This window comes from Vombatus ursinus, unplaced genomic scaffold, assembly GCF_900497805.2.
Source record: "Vombatus ursinus unplaced genomic scaffold, bare-nosed wombat genome assembly UNPS02014884.1, whole genome shotgun sequence".
Classification (NCBI taxonomy): domain Eukaryota; kingdom Metazoa; phylum Chordata; class Mammalia; order Diprotodontia; family Vombatidae; genus Vombatus; species Vombatus ursinus.
The window spans coordinates 4496540-4512439 of record NW_020954662.1 but is presented as its reverse complement, the minus strand read 5'-3'; the positions used below and the strand labels follow the sequence as shown (position 1 = coordinate 4512439).

General features: G+C 42.1%; 1 protein-coding gene across 1 annotated transcript in view; it reads left to right on the top strand.

Annotated features, from left to right (window-relative positions):
- Positions 1–3478: 3478 nt before the first annotated feature.
- Positions 3479–15900, top strand: part of LOC114028461 (MICOS complex subunit Mic10) — a 43075-nt gene continuing 30653 nt past the window's right edge. Inside the window, exon 1 of the mRNA XM_027842696.1 lies at positions 3479–3648. Within this exon, the coding sequence (XP_027698497.1) occupies positions 3585–3648 (64 nt within the window). The 5' untranslated portion in view covers positions 3479–3584. The remainder of the gene's footprint in view (positions 3649–15900) is intronic.

Below are 15900 nucleotides of genomic sequence, written 5' to 3'. Positions count from 1 at the left end.
AAATTCTCTCCCTGCCTCCCTCCCCACCCCCCTCATTGAGAAGGCAATTTGATATAGGTTATTTATTTGTAGTTATGCAAAATATATTTCCATATTAGTCATATTGTAAAAGAAAACACAGACCAAAAAAAACCTCTCAAGACAAATAAAATTTAAAAACTATGCTTCAATCTGTATTCAGACACCATCAGTTCTTTCTCTGGGGGATGGATAGCATTTTTCATCTCAAATTTTTCAGAGTTGTCTTGGATCCTTGTATTTCTGAGAATAGCTAAGTCATTCACAGCTGATCATCTTACAATATTGCTGTTACTGTGTATAATGTTCTCCTGGTTCTACTCATTTCACTTTGCATCATTCATGTAAGTCTTTCCAGGATTTTCTGAGAGCATCTTGCTCATCATTTCTTATAGAACAATAGTACTCCATCATAACAATATACCACAATTTGTTCAGCCATTCCCCAATTGCTGTGATGATGTATCACATTGTAAAGGTGACACAAGTTTGGCCAGGTTCTACCAAACTGGAAACTGTCCAAGAATGGCATCCCCTCAATTTCCCATTCTTTGCCACCAGAAAAGAGCTACTATAAATATTTTTGTATATATAGATCCTTTTCCTTTTTGTTTTTTATCTTTTGGGATACAAACCTAGCAGTTTCCCTCATATTTCATTGAGAAAATTGAGGCCACTCACAATGAATTCCCTCTTCTCCCCTCCTCTTCATCTCATATTACTCATATACCTTCTGCAGCTATCTCCTTCACCCTCGTCTTGCATGAAGAGGTGGCCCTCTTCCTTTCCAAGGCTAGTCTGTCCACCTGTGTAATTGATCCCATTTTATCCCATTGTCTCTAATAGATTGCTCCCCCTATAGTCCCCATTCTCTCACTTATTTTTACCCTCTCTCTCTTGATTGACTGCTTCCTTACTGCCTACAAACATATCCATGTCTCCCTCATTCTCAAAATACCCTCACTGGATCCATCAATCCTCACTAGCTACTATCCTATATCTCTTCTTTTCTGGCTAAAGTCCTTGAGAAAGTCTTCCACAATAGGTGCTTCCACTTATTTTCTCTCATTCTCTTCTTAATTTTCTATAGCCAGGCTTCTGACTTCATCATTCAACTGAAACTGCTCTCTCCAAAGTTACCAATGATTTCTTAATTGCCATATCTAATGGCCTTTTTTCAGTCCTCATTCTTCTTGGCCTCTCTACAGCCTTTGACAGTGAATCTTCTCCTTGATAATTTTTTTCTCTCTAGGTTTCCATTACTCTTTTCTATCCTGATTCTTCTCCTACCAATCTGAGTGCCCCTATTCAGTTTCCATAGTTAGAAATTCATCCAGGTCTCCTCTTCCAATACTAAGTGTCCTCCAAGGCCAATCTATCCCTCTTCTCTTCTCCCTTTATACTATTTCCTTTGGTGACTTCAACTCCTAAGGATTCAATTATCATCTCTCTGCTAATGATTTTCAGACCTACTTATTCAGCCCTAATCTCTCTGCTAATCACCACTCACATCTCAAACTGCCTATTAGACATTTAAAACCGGATGTCCCATAGCTATCTTAAACTCAAAATGTTCAAAACAGAACTCATTATCTTTCTCCCCAAACTCTCCCAACTTCCTTATTATTGGTGAGGGTACCACCATTCTCCTGGTGCCCCAGATTGTAAATTTAAGTGTCATCTTTAATGCTTCACTCTCTCTTACCTCCTCTATCCAATCTGTCATCATCATCTACGGTTTCTATCTTCTAAAGAAAAGCTCTTCCATATGTTCCCTTCTTTCCTCTGATACTACCACCAGCTGGGTGCAGGTCCTTATCACTTCCCACCTGGACAATAGCAATAGCCACAAGTCTCAGCTGTCATATTTATCTTCCTAAAGTACAATCTATCTATGTCCCCCAGAATCAATAAAATCCCTATCACTCCCAAGATCAAATGTATAATTGTTTGGCTTTTAAAGACCTTAATAACTTGGCCCCCTTCTACATTTCTTTGTATCCCCAGAGCTTAACAAAGTGCCTGGCACATAGTAAGTGATTAATAAATGCTTGTTGACTAACTGGATTATAATCCACTTTAGGATGATGATAACTAACATTTTTAGCATCAGTCATTATCATTATCAAAACTCATTAACTCAAAGTCATTAACATTCTGGATTTGTAGTTTATTTTTTCTTTTCAAGTTCTGTGGGGTTAATAATACAGCAAGGTCTCTCTGTTCAGGGAATTTACAAAGCAAATGTAAGGAGAGAAAAATCTGAAAATGTTAGCTTGTTGGAACAGAAATACAGTATGGTGGAAAGATTCCTCAACTAGCATTTAGAAAACAGCTGGGCTTGGATTATGACTCTAACACTTACTAACCGGGTGATCGTGGGCAAGTAGCTCAACCTTTCTTGGCCTCAGTTTCCTCATTTTTAAAACAGAGAGGAAAATAAGAATTCCCATTTCAGTGTTCTGAGAACCAGCCTGACTTTTAAACCTGTACATGCTATAATTATCATTTACATGTGCCATTAATATGTAAGAACCAGTCTGCTGTGATGATGTATCACATTGTAAAGGTGACACAAGTTTGGCCAGGTTCTACCAAACTGGAAACTCTCTAAGAATGGACCTGATATGGACACTCCATGGGTGGTGCTTTAGCTTCCTTGCTAGCTCTGATATTCTATGTTCCAAGGCCCTTCCCAGTTCTGACATCCAGAGTTCTAAGGACCCTACGAGTTCTGAAATTCTGGGTTCTAAGGGGCCCTCCCAGCTCTGCCATTTTCTGTTCTAAGGGCCCTCTCAGTTCTAACATTCTCTCTTCTAAGGGCTCTTCCTAGCTCTGACACTCTGGGTTCTAAGGCCCTTCCCAGCTATGACATTCTCTGTTCTAAGAGCCCTCCCAGCTCTGACACTCTGGATTCTAAAAAACTTCCCAGCTATGACATGCTATGTTCTAAGAGCCCTCCCAACTCAGACATTCTGTGTTTCTAAGGGTCCTCCCAGCTCTGACATCCAGTGTTCTAAGAGCCCTCCCAGCTCTGACATCCAGTGTTCTAAGAGCCCTCCCAGCCCTGACATCCAGTGTTCTAAGGCCCTTCCAGCTCTGATACTAGTGACGTCAGTTGCTTCATCGCAGGTATAAATGGCTGATGGCTCAGTAACAGCTTTTTACAAGAATGAATGAATTGAATGAATGAACCTGTCTGCGCCAGAAGCCGCGGGCACGCACACCGAGGGCACTTCCCAGGCCACAAGGAGGCCTCCAGCCCTGACTTCTGTGAGACTCCCGCCGCCGCTGGGCTCCCTGCAGGCCGGGCTCCAAGGTCAGGCCAGGGAGGCTCACAGTCTGTCACCTTGACGACAAACCGAGAGGACATCCGGAAGAAGGCGGAGCCAAGCAGGTCAATCTCGCGATAGTTGGTCCGCCGGCTTCTCGTTCGGAGATTCGAGCCGAAGGTGGCGGACATCTCGCGAGACTTTGCCGGTGTCAGGGCGCCCAGGCCGGCTGTGAGGGAGCTGAGGCTGGACGTGAAACTGGCGCTGGAGGGGCCGCGGCTGCTGCGAGGGAACATGTCCGACACAGACCTCGGCAGGAAGTGGGACCGGTGCTTGGCCGACACTGTCGTGAAGCTGGGTAAGGGTCCGGGGCCCGGGGTCGAGGGCAGGCCTGGGCAGCGCGGCCCGTGGGCGGGACTGCAAAAAGGCCCCGGCTCGAGGCCTGCGTGGGGCAGGACCTGGCCTCCTGGGGCCCTGGAGCTGGAGCGGGAAGGGACCCAGGGGCAGTCATTGCCCTGAAAAAGATCTCCAAGCGCTCTCCCAGCTCTGACATCCTGTGTTCTGAGGATTATTCCAACTGTAACCTTCTCTGGGGACCCCCGAGAAAGGGACTCAGGCAGTAAATAATTATTCAGTGCTTGGTGGGAGCCAAGTTCTTTTCCAGGTGATGGGGACACAAACAGAAGTGCCCCAGGCAGTCTTTGAGGAAATTGGGTTTCGTGGTGGGGCCCACATAGACGTCCCTAAGCATGTACAGAAACGAATACAGTGTGATTTGGGGGGAGAGAAGGCACTGGTGCCTGGGAGGGACCAGGAAGGGCTTCGTGGGGGGAGGTGGTGCTTGGGCTGAGGGATTCAGAGGGATGCTGAGGAATGAGTGCAGTTATCTCATAATTATTGAATCTAATGACCTTTTCTTAGGCCTTTTTCTTGATCTCTGTGTAACCTTTGGTACTGCTGACCCCCTTTTCCTCCTGGATACTCTTTCTTCCCTGGATTTCTTGTGACACTATTCTTTCCTAGGTCTCTGTGTCCTTGCACTCATTTCTTTGCCTGGAATGCTCTCTTTCCTCAGCTCTGCCCCTAAGAAACTTTAGTTTTCTTTGAAACTTAATTTGGTGCCTCCTATATGAAGCCTTTTCAGATTTTCCTTACTGTCTATTCCCTTTCCTTACATCTGTGTATTTTCTATGCCTGTTTATGGACATATTTAGTAAAGTTCCTCAGTAGCTTGTGGGTTTCTCGAGAGCAGGGTTTTTTCATTTTTTATTTTTTATTTTTCATTTCTTTAATTTTCTTTGAATCTCCAGCACTTAGCACAGTACCTGGCATGTAGTAAGTGCTTAATAAATGCTTATTGAATGATTGGCTGATTCCGGATATGAAAGGGCATGAAGATGGGAGATGGAACATTTTGTGTGAGGAACAGCAAGTAACCCAGTGTGGCTTGACCATGGTATGTAGAGTTCAAGAATAAATGTTTAAGAAGAATGAAAAGATTGGATGGTATCGGGTTGTGAAGAGAGCTTTAAATGCTAAAATGTGATGCTTATGTTTTATCTTAGAGGTAATAAGGAGTTTATTATTTGGAAAAGGGGAAATGGTCAAACCTACATTTTAGGAAAATCATTGTGGCAGGTGCATGGAGGATAGATGGGAGTGGAGAAGAGATTTGAGACAGAACACAAATGGGAGGCTATTGCAAAAGTTTTTGAACTAGGGTGCTGGCTGTGTGCGTGGAGAGAAGGAGATATATTTTAGAGCTGTAGAGAGGAACAAGATTTGGCTCCTGATGTGTGGGGAGAGTGATGGTGAAGGCCGGAGCATGCCACTGAAGTTCTGCGCTTGGTCGACTGGAAGGAGGGTGGGCCCCTCTGTAGTAACTGGGAAGTGTGGAAGAAGAGTGTATTTATGGGAAAGATAATAAGTTCTGTTTGATATGCCTACCATACTTTTAGTTTGAAATGTCTACTAGGCAGTTGGTGATGTGGGATTATCGGTCAAGAGACACTAGGGCTGTATATATAGATCTGGGAATCATCTACATCGAGATCATAATGGACCCTGCAAAGCAGATGAGGTCACCAAATTGAGAGAATGTAGAGAGGACAGAGAAGAGAGTCCAGGACAGAAACTTAGTGTGCTTGTGAAGTGTTTAAAGGAGACTGAGGTGCAGCAGGGAGACAGGTTAAGAGGAGAACTGGCAGAGAGCAGGGTCATGAAAATTCTCAGATGAGAAAGTATCTGGGAGGAGGTGGTCAGCAGTGTCATGCTCCAGAGAGGTCAAGGATGATTGAAGTGATTGAGGCTATTAGGTTTGGCAATTTTAGAGAGAGCAATTTCAGTTGAGAAGCTACATATCAAAGAACATAGGGAAGCAGTATATTGTAGTGGAAAAGTCAGTGGATTTTAGGTAGCTGGGCTTGCGTATGAATTCTAGTAATGGCGCTACTTGACCTGTATCACTTTGGGCATATTTCCTGTCACAGGATAAAAAGAGAAGGTTAAATTGGCTGATCTTGTCTGGGTTCAATTTCATGATCAGCCAGTCAATAAACATTTATTAAGTAGCTACCATGTGCCAGACACTGGGTATACAAAGAAAGGCAAAAGACAGCCCTTGTCTTCAAGGAGCTCAGTCTAATGAGGGAGACAACATTCAAACAACTATGCATGAATGAGCTATGACAGGATAAATAGGAAATATTTATATATATTTATATGTAATAGGAAGAGGGAAGGCATATTAAGAAGGATTGGGAAGGGCTTCTTGTAGAAGACGGATTTTAGCTGAGACCTGAAGGAAGCCAGAGAAAGCCAGGAGGCAGAGATGAGGAGGAAGAGCTTTCTAGGCATGAGGGATGGCTGTGGTTGGAGTTGGAGTGTTTTGTTTGAGGAACAGCAGGGAAGCCAGTGTCCCTGAATTGAAGAGAAGGTGTGTGTGTGGGGGGGGTGAGGATGTAAGGTGTAAGGGAGAGAGGGCCAGGTTATAAATGGCTTTGAATGCCAGACAGGATTTTATATTGGTGGTGATATTTTATATCTGGTGGTAATAGGGAGCCCCTGGGAGTTTGTTGAGTAGAGAAGTGACATGATCAGATTTACTTTTTATGAAAATCACTTTGGTGACTGGTTAGAGGATTATCTGGAGTTGGGAGAGACTTGTAGCAGGAAGCTATTACAACAGTTCAGGCATGAAGTGATGGGTGTTTGCACCAGAGTAGTGCCAGTGTAAGGGAAGAGAAGGGGGCAGATTGGAGAGCTGGTGCAAAGGTGAAATCAACAGGCCTTTGTGGTGCAGGGTGACACCCAAGATGAGACAAAGTGAGTCCATGCCAGAAATGAGACTTGTACAGAAGGCTTCCAAATTCTAAAGGCCAAGCCTCTATTCATTATGCTGTACTTTCTCTGTGAATAGTTTAGAGGTTTAAAATGACAGCAGAGTGTAGAGGGAAAAGTACTAGAATTTTATCAACCCACCCAGCCTCTATTAAGTACCTGCTTTGTGCATAGCAACGGGAAATATAAATATAAACACAAAAGCAAAACAGTTGTACCTTTTCCTCAGGAAGAAGAGTAAGAAAAAAAACATGCTCATAGATGAGTAAATATGAAATAGATACAAGGTAGTAGTAAGAACCAAGGCAATCAGAAAAGGCCTCTTGAAGGAGGTGGCACCTGAGGTGTGCTGGGAAGGAAGCTTGGGGTTACCAGGGGCAAGGAAGAGAATGGACGTAAGCTAGGCACAGAGAAGAGCCTGTGCAAAGGCCTGGGGGCAGGAAATGGACTATACAGAGAACAGCAAGTAGGACAAGTTTGACTGGGGCGGGTAGAGTGAGTGAGGGGAGAAAAGGTAATTAACCTGTGAAGGTAGACTGAAGTCTGGTAGTGAAGGGCTTTAAATGTTGGAGAGAGGAGTTAGTATTTTATTCCTGAGTATTAGCTAGACAGATAGATAATGCTATGTGTCAGGCATTGCACGACATGATAGGGAGAACAGTATAAGGAAACAAGACTGCCTACACACAAGGAACTAATATTCTTGTGTTACTGTTCAGTCGTATCAGTCATGTCTGACTTTTAGTGACCCCATTTGGGGTTTTTTAAAGATACTAGAGAGATTTGCCATTTACTTCTCCAGCTCATTTTATAGATGAGGAAACTGAGGCAAAGAAGGTGAAGTGACTTGCCCAGGGTCACACAGCTAGTAAGTTTCTGAGGCTGCATTTGAACTCAGGTCTTCCTGACTCCAAGCCCAGAGCTCTAGCCACAGCACCACCTAGCTTCTCATGGGGGCAGACAGTATGGAGGGAAGGTGCAAAGCTGTGGGGGGAAGGGAGGAAGCTGCTGTGAAGAAAGGTGAGAAATATGCCACAGAGAGTGGAGGTGGGGGTCAGGGAGAAGGATGGGGTTTGATGTAGTGACATCTGTGCTTTAGGAAACCAGGAGTCCTGAGGACAGTCCCAGCTCTAACTTCAACATAAATGCTAATTATCCTAGGGAAGGAAGGGCAAAAATCTCTTCATTCTTGCGCCTCATTTTTTTAATCTGTAAAATGTGGATAACAGTACTTGCACAATCTCTTTTACAAGATTATTATGAGGTGGGGCAGCTAGGTGGCGCAGTGGATAGAGCACCGGCCCTGAAGTCAGGAGGACCTGAGTTCAAATCCAGCCTCAGACCAAACACTTGACATGTACTAGTTGTGTGACTTTGGGCAAGTCACTTAACCCCAATTGCCTTACCAAAAACAACAACAAAAAAAGAAAGATTATTATGAGGAAAGTGTTTTGTTTTTTGTTTGTTTTTGTTTTGTTAGGCAATCGGGGTTAAGTGACTTGCCTAAGGTCACACAGCTGGTATGTGTCAAGTGTTTGGTCTGAGGCTGGATTTGAACTCAGGCCCTCCTAACTTCAGGGCCGGTGCTGCATCCACTGAGCCACCTAGCTGCCCTGAGGAAAGTGCTTTATTAACAATTAAAGACATTCATCTTGCCTTTTAAAACGACCTGCGATATGACCTGGCTTATGACACTCCTTTGGGCCAGGATGTTTACTTGTGATTCCTTTGTGGGGTCTCATGGGCAACCTGCCCACCATTTGTGTGAGTGAGGATGTGGTCCAGAAGAAGGGGTGATGAGTATAGGGGAAAGAACACTGAATTTTGGGTAAGAAAGCTTGGGCTTGGTTCCCACTAGTTCCAGATAGCAGCTCAGTGATCATGGTCAAGTTACTTCACTTTTTCCTCACACATAAGGGGCAGAGGGTGTGTTGGGGTATGGGGTGATTGTTGTACTAACTCAGGGGCTCTTAATCTGGAGGCTGAAAACTTATTTTTTTAATATATTGATAACTGTATTTTAATACGTTGGTTTCCTTTGTGCAGACAGTTTTTGCTTTATGAAAATTTGCATTATACAAATTCAACTTTATGTAAAAGAATTTTGAAAGAAATCTGTATTCCAGAAAAGCACCCATGTTAACTTTAATGTACAGTACTGTGCTCTGTTCTTGCCCCTCAGCTTGGCACTTTGTGGCCTGCCCCCCCCCCCCCCAGAAAAAAACCTAAAAAAATGAACAAACCCTGGAAGTGAAAGCAGAAGAATGGATGCGCCACTGTCCCAGGATTGGGGGCTTGGTTTGAGACCTCTGGTGCAGAGAGAGGAGACCTTTGCCCCACTCTGCCAAACTACCTCATGTCCAACCCCTACTGTCTTCTGTCTTACTGCTCTCAAGTACCATGTGTCTGGTTCCCCGCCCCCCCAAGTTGCCTGTCGTCTCCTGTCTGTCCAATCCCATCGTATATGCCCACTGAGTGTTCTTTCTCTTGGTTCCAGCCAGGCCCCCATGTGTCTGGCCACAGCCCCCTCGTGTTCCTCTTCTTGCTCTCCCTCCTGTGTCTCTGGCCTCCTCATGTCCTTGAAATATGTGCTGGCCCCCTCTTCCACGGGTGTGTGGCCCTTTTCCTGTCTTCCTCCCTCCCTCTCCTGTGTCTGCAGGCAAATTTGCATTACATAAAAATTGCTTTACATAGTGGTCTGCAGAATTTACATAAATTGAGAACTTCCTGCAATCCTATATATTTTACTTTATGTATTTCGAAACAGTGTCCTGAGAAAAGGTTCATAGGCTTCACCAGATTGCCAAAGGAGGCCATGACACAAAAAAGGTTAGGAATCCCTGCACCAGAAGATCTCCAAGGTCATAGAAGATAAGCTACTCTCTCCTGCTTCTTCTCCTAGCGGTCTGACTAATCCCATCTCATTCTCCTTTGCTTGATCTTTATCCAGGTCACACCAACTAATGTTGGGTATCCCACAGAGCTCTGCCCTGGGCCGCCTTCTCTTCTATACTATATCACTTGGTGGCCTCATCATCTCCCATAGTTTCAACCATCGTCTTTATGCTGACGATTCTCTAATATATATATATATATCTAGCCCTAACCTCTCTTTTGACCTCCAGTCTTACGTGTCCAACTATCTATTAGACATCTTCAACTAGATGTTCTACCGATATCTTAAATTCAACAGTTTAGTCCAAAACTGAACTCATTATCTTTTCCCCAAAACTCTTCCCTCTTCCAGACTTGCTTATTTTCTAATCCCAATTCTTTATTACTATATAGGACTCCATCAGCCTCCTAGGCTACATAGGTAAGCCATTTAACTTCTTTGTGCCTCAGAAAGCTCAGTGTTGGAGGATTTAAGGTGCAGATGGTTTGCTGATTCCCTTGTCTATGGAATAAGTTTCAACATGAGAAGTGCTTCCACATGACAAACAGATCTGGGCTCCCCCCTCCGCTGCAAAAGAGTGTGTGTGTGTATGTGTGTGTGTGTGTGTGTGTGTGTGTGTGTATGCAAATGAGAAATTGCCTGATGTGTCTGAAACAGAATCATATTCAGGTGTGAGATGACTTTGAAGGAACTTGGTTTCAAAACCAGTGGTCCTTAATTCCCAGTACTCCAATGATTAATTAGGTTGGAAAGGCATTAATGAGTTAGAGTTCCTGTAGCTGTCTTCAAGTTTTGAAATGATCCAGTGCTTTCCATTTCCTCATTGATAAGAAAAGCCAAATACCACAATAGACAAAATGCCTAGAAATCTACACCATCTTAGCAACTTTCTCAAAATTGGTTCTCTTTTAAGTACTTGCTGAGGAGGAACCTAGCTGTGAGTCTGGGGGGAGTAAATTTACCTTTCTAGGTTTCTCTTGATTTTTGTGTTTGTATTTCAAAGTTCTTTCTCAGCTCTAGTTTGAAAAACTTCTATCCCTTTAAGTTCCATTTTTGCTTTGTAGGATAATGGTCAGATTTGCAGGGTAAGTTATTCTTAATTGTAAACCTATCTCTTTGGCCTTTTGGAATGTAGTATTCAAGATCTCCTTTTGTGTGTGTACTAGAAGTTGTTAAATCTTTGTGATCCTGACTGTAGTTCCTTGGTACTTGAACTTCTTTCCGGATCTTGCAGTATTTTTTTCCTTTGACTTGGAAGCTTTGGATTTTGATTATGACATTCCTGGGACTTTTCCGCCTACCCCACATCCCCCCCAACACCCTATCCCGAGGTAACTGGTAGGTTCTGTCTATCTTTACTTTGACCTTTGGATCTAATAGATCTGGGCAGAAAATTTGAAATTTTCATTTAATTTCTATTTCATTCTTGAAATGTAGTGTCCAGATTTAAAAAAAAAAAATAATGGTTTTCAAGGAGTCTCTTGATTCTTAAATTATTTCTTCTTGGCCTATTTTTCAAGTCAGTTGCTTCTTATTTTCTTCTAATATTTCTTGTTCCATGGGGTCATTGATTTCTCTTTGGTCTGTTTCCAATTTTCAAGGAATCTGTCTTCTAAGGTCTTCCTTTGCTTCAGAGTTTTTATTTCTTGCTTCATTTCTTATAGATATTCATGTAGTCCTTGCAGAAAGTCCATTTTTTTTCTTTGACTGTCTTTTGCAGCCAGTTATTCTCTTCTTTTTGGAGCTCTCCAGATAATTTTTGTACTGGTTTGTGTTTTCTTTGATTTATTCATCTCTCTAACTTTAATTCCTGAATCACGACTCTGTGCCAAGGCCAATCTCTACCCCATGATTCAGTTTTGGGTGGTGTAGCTGGTTCTGCATAGTCTCACTGAATTCCCTAGGTTCCTGTGTTAACCTCCTCCACCTTCCACAGTTAGACATCTCAATCTGGACCTGCAGGAGTATCTTTGGTGTCTTAAGACAGTGTTAGGGACTTCAGAGCCCTGGGGTGTCCCTTCTGAGTGCTGTGGCACCTTTGTGGTCACTGCCCACTTACACAGTCCCCACCCTGAGGCTATCTGGTCATCCTGGGCTTTCTCTGAGTAAGCCCTCTACTTTTGCTGCCTTTAGGCATAGAGCTTTGCAGGTTACACATGTCTCTCTGGGCAGTGTTGGCACTGATTTTGTAGGTGGGCCCCTTTACTGTGGCCTCAGGCTTCTGGCCAATCTACTGTATTTCTGAGATGGAAGAAATCATTTACTATAGTTTTTCATTGGATTTCTTAATCATTATTCCACCTGCTGCAACTTCAGAGTTTTACTGGAATAGGTAGGTGGGAGCTGAATGGAGCTTAAGAGGAGCTGCCACCCCTTAAGGCTGCCATCTTGCTTGGGAGACTACCATTCCTGGATGCTCTGCAACTTAGTCCTAAAGAGTTACCGAGAATGGGGTAGGAGTGGGGGTAGGGGGGTGGAGGGATGGGGGGAGGCAGCTAGGTGGGGAAGTGGATAGAGCACTAGCCCTGGAGTCAGGAGGTCCTGAGTTCAAATCCAGACTCAGACACATAACACTCACTAGCTGTGTGACTCTGGGCAAGTCACTTAACCCCAATTGCCGTCACCAAAAAAAAAAAAGAGTTACCTGGGGCACTGAAAGGGTAAGGGATTCGTCTAGGCTCACTGGGCAAATAGATGGCAGAGGGTGGACATAGACCTAGTTCTTTGCCCCTTGCAGTCGTATTAATATCTTGCTCTTTCCAAGTATCTCAGTGAGGTTCACATAGAAAAAGTCTTGGAACAATAAAAATACTTACTAAATATGTGATACAAGACAAATCACTTAATCTTTCTGGGCCTCAGTTTCATCTATAAAATCAAGGGTTAGGATGGTCTGACCTAAGGTACTTTCTAGCTCAGAATCAATAACCTTAATATAGTACAGGAATGGTTTGGTGTTTAACAGGGATGGGAATTGGACTTGTGATTTCAGTGATATAGGAAACTCCTGGGTGAGGAAAATCCCTCAGCCAGCTCAAGTCATCACTTTCTGGTAGTTTTAGAGTGTCACAGAGTGGCCCGGGGTTCTTAGAGGTCAAGTGACCTGCCCAGGCTCACACAACTAACATCTTCCTATTTCCAAAGCCAGTTCCTTATCCACCATATACAGCTTCCTCTAATCAATGAAGACCTATTGGGATAGCTGAGTTTTCTGTCAGAAGTATTAGAAGACGGGGCAGATGAGTGCTGTAAGTCAAAGCCAGGAGCAGTGTGGTGTTATCTGAGAAAGTTAGGAGGATTAGGGGAACCACATTATCCTTCAGGTGAAGCACTTCTTCACCCTTTCAGCTTTCCTTTCCCTTCTCTCCCCTTGCCCCTACCTCCCTTTACTTTGTTTTTCCAAATCCTGCCTATTTTTCAAAGCTCAGCTTAGGGGCTGTCTCCTCCATGAACCTTTCTGAGATTGTTTTGACCCACATTGATCTCTCACTTCTTTGAATTGCTATTCCATTCATATTCAAAACAGGAATTTTAGCTGGATTTTGAGGTCCCTTCCAGCTGTTAATCTTATGATCCATACACACCTTCTATCTTGCGTAACATCTGTTTGAGTTTTATTGTAAACTGTGCATTGCGTATCCACTAAACATTCTTGTTCATTTTTAATCTGGAGGGAATCAGTTTATCTCTCTGGTTACCTTTCTGATGTCTTGAATACTAAGCAACCCAGGTTGCCTACTGAGTCTTTTACAGACTTGTCATTCACCAAGTCTTGTACCTAATAAGTGAAAGGCTCTGTGCTAAGGGATTCAAAGAACAGCAATAATAACCCCTGCCCTCAAGAAGCTCCCATTCTAATTGGGGAGACAACATGTAAATAACTAGATATAGACAAAGTAGATATGCAGTAATCTCAGAGAGGAAAAGACTAGCAACTGGGGGAACTGAGAAAGACTTCCTATAGAAGGTTGCTTTTGAGCTGAATTTTGAAGGAAGTCAGGAAAACTAAGGGAGAGGTAAGGGAGAGCCTTTTGGGCATGTTAACAACCAGTACAAAGGTACAAAGATAAGTGGAGTGAGAGAGAATGAGGAGTCTAGGTTGTGAGCCAAAGTGTCTTGAGAGTAATAGGGAATTTGAGAAATGGGGAAGGTTTGGGGAGAAAGAGGAGTTCTATTTTGAACATGTTGAGTTTGAGGTGCCTATCAGACATCTGGTTTGAAATGTCCTAAAGAAAGTTGGTCGTGTGGGATTGAAGCTCAGGAGAGATATTAGAACTCCAAATGTAGTTCCAAAAGACTCGTAATGGAAAATGCTATCCACATCCAGAAAATGCAGGTTGAAGCACATATTTTCTCTCTTTTTTTTCTTTTTTCTCGGTGGTTTTTCCTTTTGGTTCTAATTTTTCTTTATACATGACTAATGTAGAAATATGTTTAATGTGATTGTACACATATAATCTATATCGATTGCACACCGTCTTGGAGATGGGGGAAAGAAGGGAGGGGGAGAAAATTTAGAACTCAAAATCTTATAGAAGTGAATATTGAAAACTAAAAAGAAATTTTATATATATATATATATGTATATATAGCCTCAATTGCAAAAAAACAAAACAAAACTGCAAATGTAGATCTGGGAATCATTTACACAGATTATAATTGAATCTGTCAAAGTTGATGAGATTACCAAGTGAAATGATAATAACAGCTAGCATTTATATAATATTTAAGATTTGCAAAGTACTTTGGAAATATTATTTCATTTGATTCTCACAACAGCCCTGGGAGGTGGATGCTCTTGTTAACTTATTTTATAGATGAGGAATCTGAGGCAGATAGGTTTTGCCTTGCCCAGGGTCTTGTAGCTAGAAAGTGTCAGAGGCTGGATTTGAACTCAGGTCTTCCTGACTCCAGACCCAATGCACTGCTTCACCTACCTGCCTCTAGTATACAGAAAAACCAGAGGAGAACCCAGGACAGGCCCCAAGGGTTCATCCTTAGTGAATGGGCTTGACAAGGATGAAGAACAAGCAGAAGAAGACTGAGAAGAACCAGGGAAGAATAGAGTCATAAAAACAATGAGAGAAGACAGTGTCCAGGAGATGAACAACTGTGAGGTTGGGAAAGATGAGCACTGAGAAAATACCATTTGATTTATCAACTAAGAGATCATTTCTAACTTTGGATCAAGCAATTTCAGTTGAATGGTGCCTGGGGCTGAAGTACTTACTTAGTAAACAAATTTTTATTAGCATTTTGTAATTTACATTTGAAGTTAAGCATTTTATGGGTTTCTACCAGTTTTCTTTTTTGATCTTGTATACTTCTGAACGTTTTAACAACCTTTTAATTCAGCTGTATTTGTAAATCCCTATTAGGAAATTTTAAGTGATTCTAAGGAGTGTTTGGGGTAGTCAGTCAAATAACATAAACCATAGAATTCTTTTGTATTTAAACAAGTTGAACATGATGTTAGTTTAGGTTGTGATAATAATCTCATTGCAGGAAATTAAAATAATGAGGAATATTATATTTTTGAATGCCATATCCATTTGTTTCATGTCAGCAACCATAATTTTATTTTTACTAAATTTGTGAATTCATTTAAAATTTTTATCAGACTTTAATTATTATGTTCTTTTAGCATTTAATTAAATGTTTACAATTTATTTTTGGTAAATATTTTCTTGTAAGTAGTTTTCATTTGAGTATGTATAAGTCTCAGGGTCTTGGTAATGAAAATAGAAAATAATTTATATATTATCAGAGCTACTTCTTGAGGTAAAACTGAGTCTGCTGAGCCTATAAGAAAGTCCAGTTTCAAACACATTATATTTGGATAACTGAGTGCCTACTCTCAGAACATATCTTAGATCTTATTTAGGCTCAAGCATACTGATAGGGAGTGACAAAATCCTAAAATGTCTGGAGAGGTGATATAATCATAGAATGTTTGAACTGGAAGGTACCTTGGAACCTAGTTTAGTGGCAGGGCCTGGATGGTGTTCTTCTGTACCAGTTTTAGGGTATCTAAACTCCTGGATGCTTGGTGTAAGGGATGAGAAAATGAGGGACCATAGTTTTTTGAAGCAATAGAAAGTATGTTCATTTGATTTACTTGTGATAACAAACTGAAGGTGCATAGCTAACCTATTGAATGACATTTGAGATGCATAGAAAGATCATATCAGCGTATTTAGATGATGAGCTGAATCTAATAAAATGAAATCTAATAGCAATATCTCAAAGAAATCAAAGAAAGAGGAAAAGGATCTATATGTACAAGTGTGTATGTGTGTGTATCAACTCTTTATGGTAGCCAAAAATTGGAAACTAAGGGGAGATCCTCTTGAAGAATGATTAGACAAATTGTGG